Here is a 16291-nt window from a genome sequence, read left to right on the forward strand (position 1 = left end):
GTAAGTGTCCAATTCTCTTGAAACTTGCTCGTTGCTTGAACTCAAAATGTGGAAATGAGTTCCACAGCCCATAGCTGTGGGCTATGGCAAAAGTGATGTTCTTTTATCAGTTTTAAAGTTGTACATTATTCAATTTCTTCTAGTATTAATATATTGAGTTAATAGAAGGATTCTAATCTAACTTCAATACATCATTCTTTGTGTTGAAATTTTCACTATTTAATTTCCTCCCCCCCCCCCCCCCCCCCGTACTTACAGAGAAACTTCCTTTTTTTTTTTCTTAGCATTGTCTCTCTCAAAATATTCTTTCAGTCACAGCTGTTTGAAAGAAGTTGCTTTGGGAGACTTGGAACACTTTCTGTTTGCAAAGCCTAAGCATGCATGTCCTCCCCAAGCTAAGCCATGTCCTGCATAGAGGCATTTTTGGTTCTCATAGTTAACCACCTTTTCTTTCCATCCTCTTCTCAGTCGCTTTCATAATCTACCACATTGCCCCTTTCAAACAACCAGTCATGTCCTCTGTCACCACTGCTTGTTGTCAAAATGAACCAAGACATGGGCCTGAAGCCACCCGGGCATGTTAGTTGGAGAGAATACAGTGTATTGTTTACTCAGCCGTTTGTTGGATCTCAGGGATACTTTAGTAGAAGATAGTTCTGAAAGCCTGTTTTGATAATACTTTGTACTTACTGTGCAAATATGATGTAAGCTGTGAACATAGTCCCAAACCAGCTGCATCACAAAGTCGTCTTTCTTGGCAGTATCATGACCGAACTGTCAGATTGGCTTAGTGAATGTTCCTTTTGCTGTAGATATTTAAGTCATAAAACATTCATTATCCCTTTCAACTGACTGCAAATACCAAAACGTATGAAAATACTTCTGCTGAGAACACAAATCCCTTAAATATAACTTTTGTTATACATACATTTAAAAAAAACCTAAAGACCTGATCAGGAGACTACCTGTGAGTAGGAATGCATAATGGCTCATTCTGAAGTAACCCCAAACAAAAAAGCCCCAGGTTTGTATCTTTAAAATCCATGGTTACAAAGAATTCCTTGCACTGTCCCCCATGCATCCTAATTTGGAAAGTGATTTGGTGATTCCAGAGTGCTAGTGTTTCTGTGGCAATCCAAATGCATAGAAAAATGGAATATGTATGGTCTTTCTGGACTACTTTTCTCATCACCTAGTCTTCTGACAGCTGGTGAATTATCTTTTGAAAAGCTTTTTATGAGGTCTGGGTAGCTTTTGAAACATATTTAAGTGTTTACATGAAGTTTTTCATCGCTGTTTACTCTTTTCCCAGAGATATTTTCATTATAGTTTAATGGTATTGTTTCTGTTACAAAGCAAAACTTGACTGTAGTTACTGGCTGGAACACTTCCACTTCCACTGCTATGTGGAATGTTCCAGATATTGCTGAATGATGTTGTAAATGAGTTTTTATTTGAAATATTAAGGTACTGTTAAGTTTTACTTTGAAATGCCTGTGCTTAAGACACTGGCTTAAATTTGAAGCTCAAGTAGAGGAGCAGCAAGGCCTGTGATGTTGTTACAGTGAGCTTACGCATACATCTGCCTGGGTCTGCAATGAAAAATTAACACGAGGTTTCACAGAGGGGGTGCTACTTGTGGTAAGAGGCATTGACGTGGGGTGGTTGTCACACTGTATATAGTATGAATGGGTGACATGGATTATGGCCATTACCAGCAATACTCATGATGTTACTGGAGCTCGAAGTTAGATTTTTAGAATTAAAATACGGTTGCCTCTGTGGTTCCTCTTTGTTTCTCAAAGACTTTTACAGGGATGCTTCAGTAGGAATTATGAGGAAGGCTGCAGTTCTTGTTCTCTGTCAGCAAAGATTCCTCTCGCTGCTGTAATGGCACCTTTCTGAACCTCCAGGAGCTTACTCAAATCTGGCTCACTGAGAAAAAGCACCTCATCTGTAGGGTTTGTTCCTTGCTTGCACGTGGCAGCCTTCCCCTTGCCTTCTGGGATGTTCCTTGTAGACCTTCAGGATATGTTCTGATCTAACAGTGTGTTCACTGTGTTCCGGAGGTTTCCTCACATGCTCTGTGTTGCAAGGAGTTGTTTTAACTTGTGGGAGAGGCTTTCGGTCATCTGACAAGGGAAGCATTACTGTTCTCTAGATGTGCTGAACCACCATTATGCTGTAAGAGGAACGCTGTGTGTAGGATGCATTGCTAGAGAAACCTTTAGCTAGAAATGCAGACTGTAGATACTGTGCTGAATAATATTTAATCAAGTTTGTCTTGTAATCTAGGTAAAGAATTCACAAATGTAGCGAATAAAGAAATCTTGTCTATTTTTCTGCTGATCTGCTTTGACATTTTGCCAGGAAGAAGTGTTTGTTTTTACATGAATAATTCCTCAGGTTTGCCTATTTTTTTTAATAACTGACAAACCAGAAGAATTAAAAACAGCTTTTGAAACTTCTAATTTGACAGGGATAAAACTTGTTAGATGGTACTGAATAGTTAACTTTTGTATTTTTAATATGTAAGATGGTTCTAACCTGTGCCTTGTAATCAGGTATATCTTGTATATTTAACTGACTGGGATCATGGAGTCTGACCTCTGTCTCAGATAGCATAAATTGCTAACAAATGTACTGTTAGTAGTATTTCATTTTGCCTATCATTCTGCAGAAAATAAACGCAAATCATACTCCACTCAGATTCTTTGTTTACATTTTAACACTGACATTTGCATCTCAGTATGTAAAGTACATATTATTGGTTTAAGGAACATGAGGGAGAAAGGGATGTGCTTTGCTAATTATACCAAAAAGTTAATATTAAGCCTAATGTGCATCTTAAAATTTCTTGCTGCAGCCTGGGTCTGGCCAGAGGCGTTGGACATTGACAATTCCGATTCTGAATCGTGGACAGCCCATACAGTCAAAAAGCTGACAGCATCATTTGAAGCATCACTTACAGCAGAAAGAGAACCCAAGATCCTGTCAAATCATCATCAGGGAACATTAAAGAGAAACTGTGATGACAGTGAAATGAGAAATGAAGTTTATCATAGAAAAATAATTTCTTGGTTTGGCGACTCTCCGCTGGCAGCTTTTGGCTTACATCAGCTAATAGAACATGGAAAGAAGTCTGGAAAAATTGCTGGAGATTGGTATGGGCCTGCAGTTGTTGCACACATTTTAAGGTAAAAATACCTTTATTCTTTGTTGCTACTGTGCCTTACACATTACAGGAGAAGCATTTCAAAGTGTCATGAGATTACTTCAGCTTAATTGAGCATCTAACTGTTCATTATTGGCTTTGTAAAATGTCCATATTAGTAGCAATTCTAGAGATTTTTCAGAGGCAAGAAGGGAAATAGCAGTAGGTGCAGGAACTGAACTCTGAGCTTTTGTTCAATCTCATTTCAGGAAATAACCGACGTTCTTGTTTTCCTGTACTTTGGGCAGTAGAAGTCCCAAGTATCTCTCCCAAACCTAGGCTTTTAAGTAGAGCTGCATTTAATGAAATGTTCTAAAAACTAACCACTCTTTCAACCTTGGAACATGCATAACATTATAGATTTTTTTTTTTTTTTATACTGTAACCTGGGGGCTGTAATGTACTGATAGTGTAATGAAATGTCAGAGCTAAAATTGATGTTTTCAGCATTTCTTTGCACACATCAAATTCTTGTGAAACTGTAAATGTATGGGACTATTAATATTATAATTATATCACAGTAAAAGTAAAGGGTCTGTGACATTCGGTGTGGTTTAAAAAAAAAAGTCGAAAGTCAAATTTCTCCATACTATGTGCCTTTATATGCCATTTCTTTGAATACTACCAATTTTTGTTGTTGTTTTGGGGGTTTTTTTATAGCCTTATATGCTTATGTACTTCTACCTATAAACTGAATCACTAATAAGTCATTTAAGCAGCAGAAGTCAAAGTTCATAAGTTTATCTATCTATATATATGCGAATAGAAGAATTTCATATTTAGTATGAAAGTGTATTAATCTTAAGTGAACCTGTACTGAAATAATCAGGTGTATATGTGTGCATATGTGCAAATGCATACAGTGATGTGAGAGGTTAGCATTATTTATGTGTTTTCTTCTATTTTTTTTGCTGATGATAGAAACTCAGAATTCTTTTTGCTTGCTTTAAATTGCAGTAGCCTGTTTACCTAATGGGAATGGGGAGGGGATTTGGTCCAGAATTACATTCAACACAAACCCACTGGTGATTTCCAACACTGCAAAGGCTTCCTTTCCTAGATGTCCTTTCTCTCTTACAGCAGTACTAACAATGTATAGCGCTCTCATAACTTGAGAACGACTGTATTAAACGATTCCTCAAAATATATTGTGAAATAAAGGGATAGTGACCATTTAATGCAAGCGTGTATTGAAGTCAAAGGCTAATCTTCTATTTTGAACAGTGTAATTTCTTTACAAATGTTGTCCTTGATTGACGATCATGCTTCAGACTATCGACATATATTTTCTTTTTAGTTTTTAGGTCCATTACTCTTTTGAGGATAGCCTAATACTGCAATTATCTTTCTGAAAGTTTTGGTGAAAACTTACAGCTTTTTATGTGCTAGCCTTTATTTCCATAGACATGAGGTGCTAATTTGTGGCTAGTTATATGAACTGAGGTCAACTAAAGAGATCTATCAAGTTGAAAATACCAGTATTTTTGTCAGCAAATTTAGCCTTTACTATCCCTATATATATATATATATGACAGAAAATTGTTATAAACATAAAGAAATTAGGTAGTGAATACAAATATCATTGTACGTTAATGTGTTTCTTTGGGTTTTTTTTAGTGGTTTTCATTGTTTTTTCTAAATACCCAGACATTGTCATCTTTGTTTGGGAAAAACATGTTGCCATATACACTGGATCTTGGTATCCAGTGTTTAAAAACAAACAAACAAAAAACCCCCACCTACCCCTGTCTGTATTTATCAGGCATGTAAGGTGTCTTGAATTAAAATGAAACAAAAGAAACCCCCAACAACAAACAATTAAAACCAACCTCTTTCTAAAAATCAAATAATTTATGTTTACTTACTGTTAATTTATTTAAAATCAGAGATGAGTTAAATAGTTTTGTGTTTGTACTTAGAAAAGCTGTTGAAGAAGCAAGAGACCCTGAGCTACAAGGAGTAACAGTCTATGTTGCTCAGGATTGTACAGGTAAATGTTGTGATTATGTAGATTTTTTTCAAAAATTTTAGATGCTTTTTATGCCTTTCAGTAAGCACTTAACAATAGAGTTCTAAAGGAAAAAAAAAACCCAAAACCCTCAAAAATGGATCCACAAAATTGAGATTATGTAGACAAAGGGGTTCTTGATATACGCAGATGTTTGTTCTCTTTGAGAATCAGACATCACAACTTGAAAGCTTCATACCTTGCTTGTTTGGTCTCATATAGTGGAAGATAGTGGGATTCCAAATACAGCAAGATAACTTTTCCTTACAATCTGCCTGTTGTAACTTTTTATTTTGGTTTTAAATCAGTTAATAATCTGTTGTGTACTCTCTTCAATGTTGTTTTAGCAATAAGTTGGTAAGAACTTCCTATCTTACTAAAAATAACTCCCCCAAAACAACCGAACAACTGAAAAATACTTCAGTTCAGTTAGATTTGTTAGTTACTTTTTATTTGTCTTTTGCATCACAGATGCTCCTTCACCCGTTTTTCTAGTGGAAAAAAAATTGCACCAGTCTTATAGACTAGTAAGAAGTCATTTTTGCTTGGAGTTCAAAGATGTGAGGAGGGTAGTGAACCCGAGTCAGTGGTAGCCTTTGTTCTGCTCCAATGTGGCATTTTAAATAATCAATAACGGCAGAAGAGCTTAGAGCTCTGGATCTTCAGGAGCAGAAAATGATGACAAGATAAACTAAATGTGCAGTGAAACTTTACACTAATGACTATAGTCTTTCAAATCTAAGCACAATGTATTACTTCAGTAGCCATGTTTAGCTGCCAGAAATTTTAGTTATGTCATAACCGATCTTGGGATAGGACAGACGAGACCGACATCCCTGGGTAATCAATCAAACTGGTTTTAAAGAGACACTGTTTAATCATACACTACAAACCAGTTTCACCTGACTTACAATGACAGTGGAAACTTAAGATTCTACTAATTTTTCACTTCTTTGTTCTGGTGATGATTTTCGCATCTCACTTAGTTTGGAGGGAATAAGCAATATTACTACATTAAGTTTTTTCACTCATTTTCAATGACTTTGTTGTGCTAAGTTTAGACCGTGAACGTCAGTATTTATTAGAATGAATTATTGTCTTTTTTCCTTTAACATGTAGATGTTTCTGTTAGTTGCAGGCTTTCAAGTTTTAAATTAGTCATTTTAGAAGAAGTTTATATAAAGTGAATAAATATTTATTGGCTTTCTGCTAACCTACTCCTTCTGCATTTTCCTGACAATGTATCTTATCTCAGCAGCAGCACATTACCTTTCTACAAAATATTGCTGAAAATGAGGAGGTGTAACACTGTTTTTCATCAGAGTCACTCAGGAGTTCTATTTCAGGAGGACAGTAAGATTTTGAAGGACTGCAGTTTTAGTTTGTCAAACTAAGTGATGACATGTTGTAGGTGTGTCTTTGTAAAAGCTAGCAGTTATATTTTAAATATGAATATTTCCGTGTGTCTCCTTGCAGTCTACAGTTCAGATGTTATTGACAGACAGTGTTCTCTTATGGATTCTGGAAAAGCAGACACAAAAGCGGTTATTATATTAGTTCCTGTGAGACTCGGTGGAGAGAGAACAAACATGGACTACTTAGAGTTTGTAAAGGTATGAAATGAGAGTTCAATCATTTTTCAAATAGTAGCACTAGGTGATATGAAAAGCGACTTCATGATGGTAATCTTCTACCTATTAAATGTGTGGTGGTGATTTTACAGTTGAAGGTTGTAAAGTTTGACTTTACAGATTTTAAATTTCCCTATTACAAGATCAGACATAATTGCAGAGCACATGATGTCCCTTGGTAAAGCAGTGATAACTGTCCTACTCCTAAAGTAGCTACCTGAAAAGACATTAATGCAGTGTCTCAAATTACAAATGGTAATTTAGTTACATATGCTATTAGAGTTGTGCTATATTAAGTATCAGTCAGCATTTTAAAATACAAATATACCAAATTCCTTATTCTGTTTCTTATTTTTCTTAAATGTCAAATGGTTTAAGTTGTTGCTTGTCTGTTCTTCCCATTTCTTTTGTCTTTTTCTTCCCCTTAAGAGAGGGGATAGAATTTTTTTATATCTTTAGTCACTACAACAAGTGTTTTTTCATTATCTGGACATTAGGATGAATGTTTCTAAGTACAGTGATACAGGAGTAGCAAGCAGTTACCACAAATAAAAACAAACTGGAAAAAAGTGAAACTCAAGGAGAAAGCAGAGGGGAGGAAGGTCTATGCTGTCCTCTTTTTTTCAGCAGAGGTTCTGCATATGGTGCTAACACCTGAAGAAGTACTGTAATCCTACCTCTTGAGCACAAGAATACTTCTCTTAGGGAAGAGATTGTTCTCTTAGCCCTGCTGCTTTATCGTTTTCCATGCTGCTGTTTATCTGTCTTTAAATTCTTGTTTAAATTTTTAAAATACCACAATTTAGTAGCATGTACAAAATCTGAGTCTGCTGCATCATTTTTTTTGTGACTGTGTCGTCTTTGTAAAATTTTAGGAAACATGTTTGTTTTTTAATGGTGTGGGGAGACAGAGTGGTAAAGCCATTTTATTTAAGAGATGAACTATTAAATTGTTTTTCTTTCCTGATTCCTTTTGTCATTGTTGGTTTTGGAAAAGTTTTAGTTCTTTTCTGATTAATTCTGACACAGTTAAGATAAGCCTGTGGTCTCAGACATGATCTACAGCAACCTTACTCTACTTTCAATGTTAACTGCAAAAAAGCCTTTGAATCAGTCAGGTCCAGGAAAACACACATGGCTTCGTTTGTAAGCTAACAAACAGTTGCTTCTGCAACTTTCATAAGGCTTTCTCAGCGAAAGAAAAGTGACTCCATTTCTTTAATACTGGCTTTTATTATTGACGGATATCTATGGCTAGTTTTACCCTGCAGAGGTTTTCTCAATTTACCTCTCAAAAACATTCTTGCCAGAGTAAAATATGTTTGCGTGGCACTGGGTTTCGTAGCACAGTCATGTTATCTAAGCTTGCCTTGTACAACTGCCTTTACTGGGGTGATTTCTGGTGCTCATTTACCAAGCCTGGTGCTGCCTTTTGCAGCCTTTTATAATGGAGACTGTGATAAGAGGGCTTTCAATTGCATATATTAGTCAATCCAATCTCTATCTTGACTGTTCACAAGAAGCGACTAAATTTCTTGGGGTCTGGATTTAAGTTAAAAATGCAGATTTTAGAATGTAGTACAAGAGGTAATTTTTACAAAGGATTTTATATTTATGGATGAAAATTGATAAATTTTTTATAATTCACTTTTACAAGAAAATTCCCATAGATTAAACAGTTATTCATTACTCTAAGTAGCTTTGCTCCCTTTCTGTTTCACTGGCAGAGGATGTGTCCTCCTTAGCTGTTTCATCCTTTGCCTCCCATCTGCCTAAATGTTCTGTAATGCTCAGCCATTGAGGAGCATGTTCTAAAAAAGCCTTCTCACTCATATTTTAAATAAGCAGCACTTTCTCTTAACCCATATAAACCATGCGGAAGTTGACTTTCTTAGCGTCTCAGGTGAGGAGTACAGTAGTTTTTGTTATCTTACATTACTTTATCATTGTCTAAGCAGTGAAAATTTTATCTTGAGAAGCTTTGGTCTTATTAGTACGTGAAATATCAATCATTTTGTTGAGAGAAATTGTCCCTACTTAGACAATGATAATGTAATGGTTTTACTTTTAATGGTTGATCTTTTAGAGGAGAGGATATCGATATGACTGCCAGCTAATGGAGATTTCACTTTAGCTCAGCTGATAGTCTTCTGGATTGCTGTCCCAGTTTGGGCCAGTGTCCAAGTGTTTGGACCCAACACTTGTGTAGTGCGACAAGAAAGCTACTGTGATTTATGGACATTTAAAGGCTGTTCAGTTTTCAGAGTATTTAATGGTCTTGGGCTTCAATTGCTTTAGAACAGTTGGGCTCAGCTTTCCGAAGTGCTCAATGTTGGCAAAATTCAGCTCCCGCTGGAGTTGGTGGGATAACTAATGGACAACTGTGTTAAGCCAAGACTGAATATTCACAAAAATCCTAATGAGCCCTGTTGAGAAACAGAACCTCATGAAAGCGAGAAGAGTAGAAATATGTTGAAGAGAGAGGGAGGAAAGTCCTCTGTGCCTTCTTTCATTCCTTTGCTAGGTACTTCTTTTAATAGAGAAATGATCAAGGGTGATCTCTCTGGTGTCTGTTGTCTGTGACTGCATCCAGAGCTTGTGGGTGATACAAGGAATTTCAGTCAGTTAAACTACTGCAATGTTCTTACCTTGGCAAAATTGCATGTATACAGGTAAATCCTTCTCCCCAGCACTAGAAAGTATGTCCATAAAATCAACATTTTATTACGTAATGATATGTCTGCTAGGTTTGTGTGCTAGCACAGACACATGGATTACAGAACCCAACTCTTTTCAACCTGAATAAACAGAAATAAACTGGTAGCGCTGGTGTGACTGTAGCCCACAGCTGATAACCCAATTCCTGTCCTTAGTGGCTTCTAGCTTGGCTTTGAGTGGAGGAGTATGTTTCTTTCTTTACACCTCCAGACTGAAATGATCCCTGTATTTCACCCCACATCCCTCTTCAGATCCTATTAGGCATATTTGCAATGTCTCTTTCTCCAAGTTGCTACATACTAATGGCTCCGATTCCTCTACCCTCACAGTCAACCTCCAGTAAGATTTATGGGGCTTGTCTGCTGTGTGTCTGTCTCTCCTCCCGTGTTTTGGGCTGCTGTTTTTAGAGCTGTATCTTGTAATTACTCTTGCTTCAACTGGCATTTCTCCCTATGATGTAAAAGTTCATACTCTAGACAGACTTCTATATTTGAATGCAAAAAGAAGAGAGCCCCCGGGGCCACAGAATGTAAATGTATATGAACTCTGTACATCTGAATACATTGATACCTTTTGACTAAGCAACCTGTGCTCATCTTGAATGACATTATGTTTTGTCTCCTCCCCGAAAATGATACTGCCAATTCTCTCAATGTATGGGCATCTCATGAAAACGGGGGAATTTCTCTGGAATATGTGGTGGTATGTTTTCACTTTGGTCAGTTGTAAGCCTCTAAAAATTGAGACAAGCCCCAGAAAGTCATGAAGACAGTCTTTTTAAAAAAAAAAAAAAAAAAAAGAGAAAAAAAAAAACCAAACTATTTGCCTAGAAACAGTAAAGAGAGCAAAGATTTAAATTCAGTTTAATACTTATTCTGTTTAACGCTGTCCTAATTATTTAATGTTCTTGTTGTAGGGAATTTTAAGCCTTGAGTATTGTGTTGGTATTATTGGTGGCAAACCCAAGCAGTCATATTACTTTGCTGGATTTCAAGGTTAGTGTTTTAATATGTTATGTCTCTTCAATATTTTTCTTTAAGAGTTAGGAAGTTAATATCGAACCAGTGGGAAATAGGATGATTAAAATAGCAAAATGAGTACCTTATTAATTCATCATATCTACCAAAGTCCAGTCATTTGTCATTTACCCTGTGTAGTAATTGGATTCTGTAAAATGTACATTTAATTTCCGTTGTTGCATAAACAAGGCATAATTTATCTGTTTCACCAAACTTCAGGAGCGTTTGCTGTTACTATCTGGCAGTTCTTATTTACGTATTTACTTTTTACTAGTTTAAGTGGTGTTAGTTGGTGCTTAAATGACAAGCAATACATTCTTCCTGTCAGAATGAAGTAGCACAATACATTTTTCATATGCAAACTCCAGAATATAATTGTGTGTTTGTAAAAGTAATTTTATCACCAAAAATTAAATGACAGTCTCATCACTTTATAAAAATTCTGCTTATACAAGCATATTTGATTATGCAAAAGTTAATCTGTCCTGCAAAAACCTATGCTTCAGTCAATGAATATCAGCCTGGCAAGCAGTTACTTGCTGGCTTTTTTTTCAGCTGTTCTGCATAGAAATTGGATTGTAAGCAGTGTAATAATAAGGTGTTTTTTGAATTACTTGTCTTCTGTTTTGTCCTTGTAGATGACAGTTTGATTTACATGGATCCTCATTACTGCCAATCTTTTGTAGATGTCAGCATAAAGGATTTCCCTCTTGAGGTAGTATGGATATAGACCTGGCACTGTTTTCTTCCCATATGAATCAAACACTAATTATTTAGAGATGTTCTAGCTAGCTGCATCTTTATGGTTTTACAGTTACATGTTATTTATCAAAGTTCTGCCCTTCTTTATAGGCCTATAATCAACAAAAATGACCAGAGGTTAAAAACTCAATATGGGGTTTTAATTTTTACTTCATTAATCTTCATCTGTTTCTTTCTAATGATCAGAAAACCTCAAATATAGATGATCACTTCATTTAAGTAATTTTCTATCAAAGAAAATAAGCAATATTTGGAGATCTTAAACCTGAGTTATTTGGATTTGGTTTTGTTAGTTTGTCTTTTTTGTCGATTTTATTTTATTTTACTTTATTTTAAATTCAAGTTGCAATCATGGAGAGAATTACTGTAGTATTCAATAGTAGGAGGCTGTTGTCAGTTTGGAACCAGAGTTCCTGTAGGTTTACCTGCTGCTTCTTTATCCAGGAATTCATAATATTTCTATACTGGAGTAAGTGATTATCATTTTAAATGTAACTTTTGGTCCTAACAACTTTGCAGGTCACTTTCTTAGCTTTGGAAATTTTTGAGGCTTATCGGTGAGGTTTGTGGTTGACTAGATGAATTTTACTTAAGTATTCTGAACTGTTTCTTTTAACGAGTTTTATTAGTATTAATTTTAATCAAGCTATTTTTATGGAACAGTAGTTTCCAAGCAACTGACGGGTCTGAAAGTGTAGGTGCTGCGTTTTGTTCTTTCTTTCGCCCCTGACCCCTTTCTAGGCCATGACTTTCTGGGTTCATCTAGAAGTAGTGAATGCATCTTTTCAGGCTGTGCCTAGGTCTTAAAAATCATGCTTGTTTTTTTTTTAAATAGAGTTTTCCCTTTTCTTTAACCTCTTGCCAAATAACTTGCATTGAAAATAGATAAAGCTCAAGGAGGTTATTAAAGAACTCAATTTGCAGGTACCATGGGAAAACATTATCAGTTGAACAAGTAAGTGTTCAATAGCCAGAGTACTCACCGTAAAAGTACTCGGTGCCACCCATACAAACTCTCCTTCTTGATCTTGTGTCCAACGTCCAGCCTCCTCGGAGCAACTCTTCATTCAGAGTAGAAACACTCTCTGGGTGCATCCACTGCTTAGGACAGCATCAACTGCTCTACAACAAGAGTTGGTCATTAGTAGTGGTTCCCCAGGTCCCTGTGTTCTGTGAAGTTAAGTACTCCTAAACATGGAAACACAGCTTCAGAAACAACGTATTGCATTTAAATAAGGAAGAGGAATACGTATTTATCTGCACCACCTCTAAAATACTAGCTACTAAATGTAGAATTCTTAAAGGTTTGCAGTACAGTCCTGTAAACAGTGAAAGTGAGTCATACGCGCTCTTAAACTCACACCTGAGGAATTGAGTCGGTGATCTTAAATTGACTGTTTACACTTAGAATGTAAGTCAAATGGTGTGTAATGAAGTTGTATATCTTCATGGCTTCTGTTTTGTATAGCAGCTAAGAGTTAACAAACTGAGAACAGTGATGTGAACTGCAATGGTCCTGTCTATTGTTATCGTGAAAAGAAAGATATGTTAACGTATGCTGAAGCTGATCGCAATACCTTAATCAAAATACCATCAAATAGTATTTAAGAAAAGTACTTTTTTTATATATGTATATATATAAATATATATGTATCTCAATGGACTTACACAGGGCTCATGTCAAATCCTAGGGCCAACTTAAAGCAAACGCTACATATTTTTCAGTATTTATGCTTAACAAGACGCTTTAATTAGCGTGACATATAATACAGAAGTATAAGATTCTCTAGAAAATGGGAAGGTTCTGAATTAAAAAAAGGGAACAGAGCAGCAAAATGTATCAGAAAATATCCTAGACAGAAACTTTCATTATTTTCAGAGATGCCTTTAGATTTACCTCGTTGAGATACGTGGAGGAAGAGTTGGCGAGTCCCAGCTCTACCTATTTGTATTGTGGCAGCAGCCAGAGATTATTGCCAAGATCCTTGCCCCTTTATGCTAATAACTGTAGTAAAACACAGTGCCTTCTCTGAAGATTTTACAGTTTAATTGGGTAAGCCAGACAAAAGATGGGAAGAGCACAAAGAAGCAGAGCTGAAGTGACTTCCTTAAGGTCACACCATAGCTCAGTGGCCAAGCTACAAAAAATACACATCTTTTTGGTTTCTGTTCCCATGACTCATCCTCCAGATTGTGCTGCAGACTGGCATTAATATGAATTTCCAAATAATAATAAGGCTTTAAAATATATTTTGAAGGTACACGAGCTGCCAGCTTGGCTTGATCGCATCCTAATGCTTTTCTGCAGACGGAAAATATATTGCAATTTAATGCTTAGTGCATTTAATAGTATTATATCTTTGTCCAGAAATGTCAAAAGTAAACAGAAATTGCTTTCTTAGTGTGGATAGTTGCTTGTTAGATTTATCTGTAGGGAGTATTTTCAAAATTGACAAATTGTCCAGAATAAGTTGGAAATCAATCCACTCTGTATTGGCTTCCAGAATCCATTTGTTTGGAGGAGAGGGGAAAAAAAAAAAAGCCTACCCACTTCTCTTTGTTGTACAGTGATTTGTGTAGCATTAAGACTACTGCCCTGAACAGCACAGCACAACTGTAGTTACAGTGTTGTTGCTGAAAGGTGGTGTGTAAGGCAGAGTTTGATTTATGTATTTGATGACTCGGGAATCAATATTCAAAATAGAATTTCTGCATATAAAATTTGAACACGATTAGGAGAAAAAAACAGTGACTAGAATCTGTCTTGTAGATATAGTGCTTCTCATCTTTGCTTATATTTTTTTAGCAGAGGTTTAATAGAAATACCTCTCTTAGGTTTGTAACCACAAGTAAAGCACAATATACTTCAATATGTAAAACTATTACACTGACAGATAACACCCAGATTAGGTAACTAGTGCTGTCGTCTTCTGTAGATTGACTTTTCTGATTGGCAAAAAGAAAAGATAAAATGGGTTGTTAATATACAGACTGCTTGACGTTAGCTGTCAGGGCTTGCTGTTGCTGTAGTCAAATGAGATTGTAACAGTTGTTAGTTATCCATTACAGAGGAAACACAGTGGTGGTGGCAAGAAATCTCCTGCGTTGCTCTGTCCTGGTGTTACTGTTGTGTTAGTAAGCTGTCCTGGTCCTGTGCTGACCAGCGCTGTGCCAGAAGAGCTGTGAGCTGTGCACGGCTTACATGTAAATGTGAAAGGAAATAGCACAGAATTCACTGGAGAATATTGATCCCTGGGGGAAGTTCATGAAAAACAAAATCTGCATTTTAGTACAGAGGTATCCCCGTTGCAGTGTGGTGCAGACGGGTGTGTTAGTGTTTGTTACTGAGCCGCTGTAGCAGCATTGCTAGTGATTTAATAGAGGTAGGATGACGGGGTAGTCCTGCATGTTCGAAGCAGAATAAAGAGGACTACCTTTGTGAGACAGTCAGTGGTAATGAAATAATTTCTGTTATTAGACAATGAGCTTCACCAAAACTACAGTTCCTGTAGTAAATAAACACATAATCAGAGTAGATGGCATATATTTACCTTTTCTGTCATAAACTGTGAATGAGGAGTGTGGGGAAGGGTTTTGTCTGTTTGTTTGTTTTTTCTTATAGCATGGCTGCTGATAGTTAACAGCAGTGTCAGAGCATCATCTGTCATGAAAAGAGATTTCACGTTAGGAAAAAAACATTTATAAAGCAGGGCATGTTGTTTGGCTTTTTCCTACTTGTGGATTATTGTAATGTGGTTTTGCTTTTGTGGTTTTTGTGGGTTTCTTAACCCATTTAATTTACTAAAGGAAAATGCATGAGGTTGGTTTATTCCATTATGTCTCTTTTATAGAGGCTGGGGGAGGGAAAGGGGCAATGGGCGGTGGTAGTAAAGCAGTAATTGTAAGATAGTGCAAAAGCTGTTACAAATTCAATTTGCAGAAGAGCATTCACCTCCTCTGCCTTGGGAATATTCATAAAGTACTGCTTGGAGCGGCAGACCTTTGACAGATTTCAAACTAAAGTGGTGATGTGTGCAAGTTTGGTGAATACAGCGTAAACAGCAGGAGGTTTTATACATGTGGAGAAGAGTGGAATTACTTGGGGGGTGAGGGGGGGAGAAATGACTTCAAAAGTGTGTGCTGGGTTTTAATTTAAGTGATACAGGGGATTGTACGTTAAAGCTGTTGGTAGAAAAAAGTAAATGCCTTGGTCTGTACCATTCTCAACCTTAGCTGTGTATTTCATGTTTTTTAATCTCAAAACTTGCAGTCATTCCACTGTCCTTCTCCCAAAAAGATGTCATTCAAAAAAATGGATCCGAGCTGCACGATAGGATTTTACTGTAGAACCGTGCAGGACTTTGAGAAGGCTTCTGAAGAAATAACGAAGGTAGGTGTCCAAGTTACCAGATTGATTCCTCAGCCAGAACGGTGCATGTGTGCACTGCGTATGGGTAAGGGGAGGGAATCGGCTTCGCCCTTCTCAACAGACGTCCTTCTTTTCTTGGTATTTATTGCTGCTTTTACAGTCACGAGCAATCCCGCTTGTTTCTCCTTTCGTCCGATTTTACCAGTAGGCGAAACCTGGGGAGAGCCAGGCCGGCCTTGGGAGAGAGGGGCCGGCCGGGCTGGCGCAGGCGGGCCCACGAGGTGGCACTCGTGAAATGGGAATAGTGCTGCGGCCAGCCCTGCCGAGCCCGGGGGGGATTTTGGAAAGGCGATCAGTCCCTCGGGAGGGATTTTTTTTTTTTTTTTCCTCTTACGTGGAAGTATTTGATCAAGCCAAAATTGTGTATTATTTCTTGTTAGCATAAGCGCTTTTTCTGGTGGCTTTTAAGTGTAGAGCAGTGTGTTTGTGATTTGGTAATGAAGTCTGCGGAGCAGGTATCACCCAGCAAATCAGTCTGGTCGTGTCCTTCCACTTGAAAAACACTGGTAT

The 16291-nt window shown here is 37.0% G+C and overlaps 1 protein-coding gene across 8 annotated transcripts in view; it reads left to right on the forward strand.

Annotated features, from left to right (window-relative positions):
- Positions 1-16291, forward strand: part of ATG4C (autophagy related 4C cysteine peptidase) — a 35333-nt gene that overhangs the window by 6489 nt on the left and 12553 nt on the right. For all 8 annotated transcript variants that reach the window (XR_012651853.1, XR_012651852.1, XR_012651851.1 and 5 more), the window contains exons 5-10: positions 2867-3197; positions 5134-5204; positions 6699-6835; positions 10488-10566; positions 11229-11305; positions 15623-15742. Coding sequence is in view for 5 of the 8 variants with exons in the window: in XM_075037278.1 (XP_074893379.1) it covers positions 2867-3197; positions 5134-5204; positions 6699-6835; positions 10488-10566; positions 11229-11305; positions 15623-15742 (815 nt within the window). In the remaining 3 variants the exon portion in view is untranslated. The remainder of the gene's footprint in view (positions 1-2866; positions 3198-5133; positions 5205-6698; positions 6836-10487; positions 10567-11228; positions 11306-15622; positions 15743-16291) is intronic.

The sequence above is a fragment of the Buteo buteo genome, chromosome 10 (assembly GCF_964188355.1).
Source record: "Buteo buteo chromosome 10, bButBut1.hap1.1, whole genome shotgun sequence".
NCBI classification, from domain to species: Eukaryota; Metazoa; Chordata; class Aves; order Accipitriformes; family Accipitridae; genus Buteo; species Buteo buteo.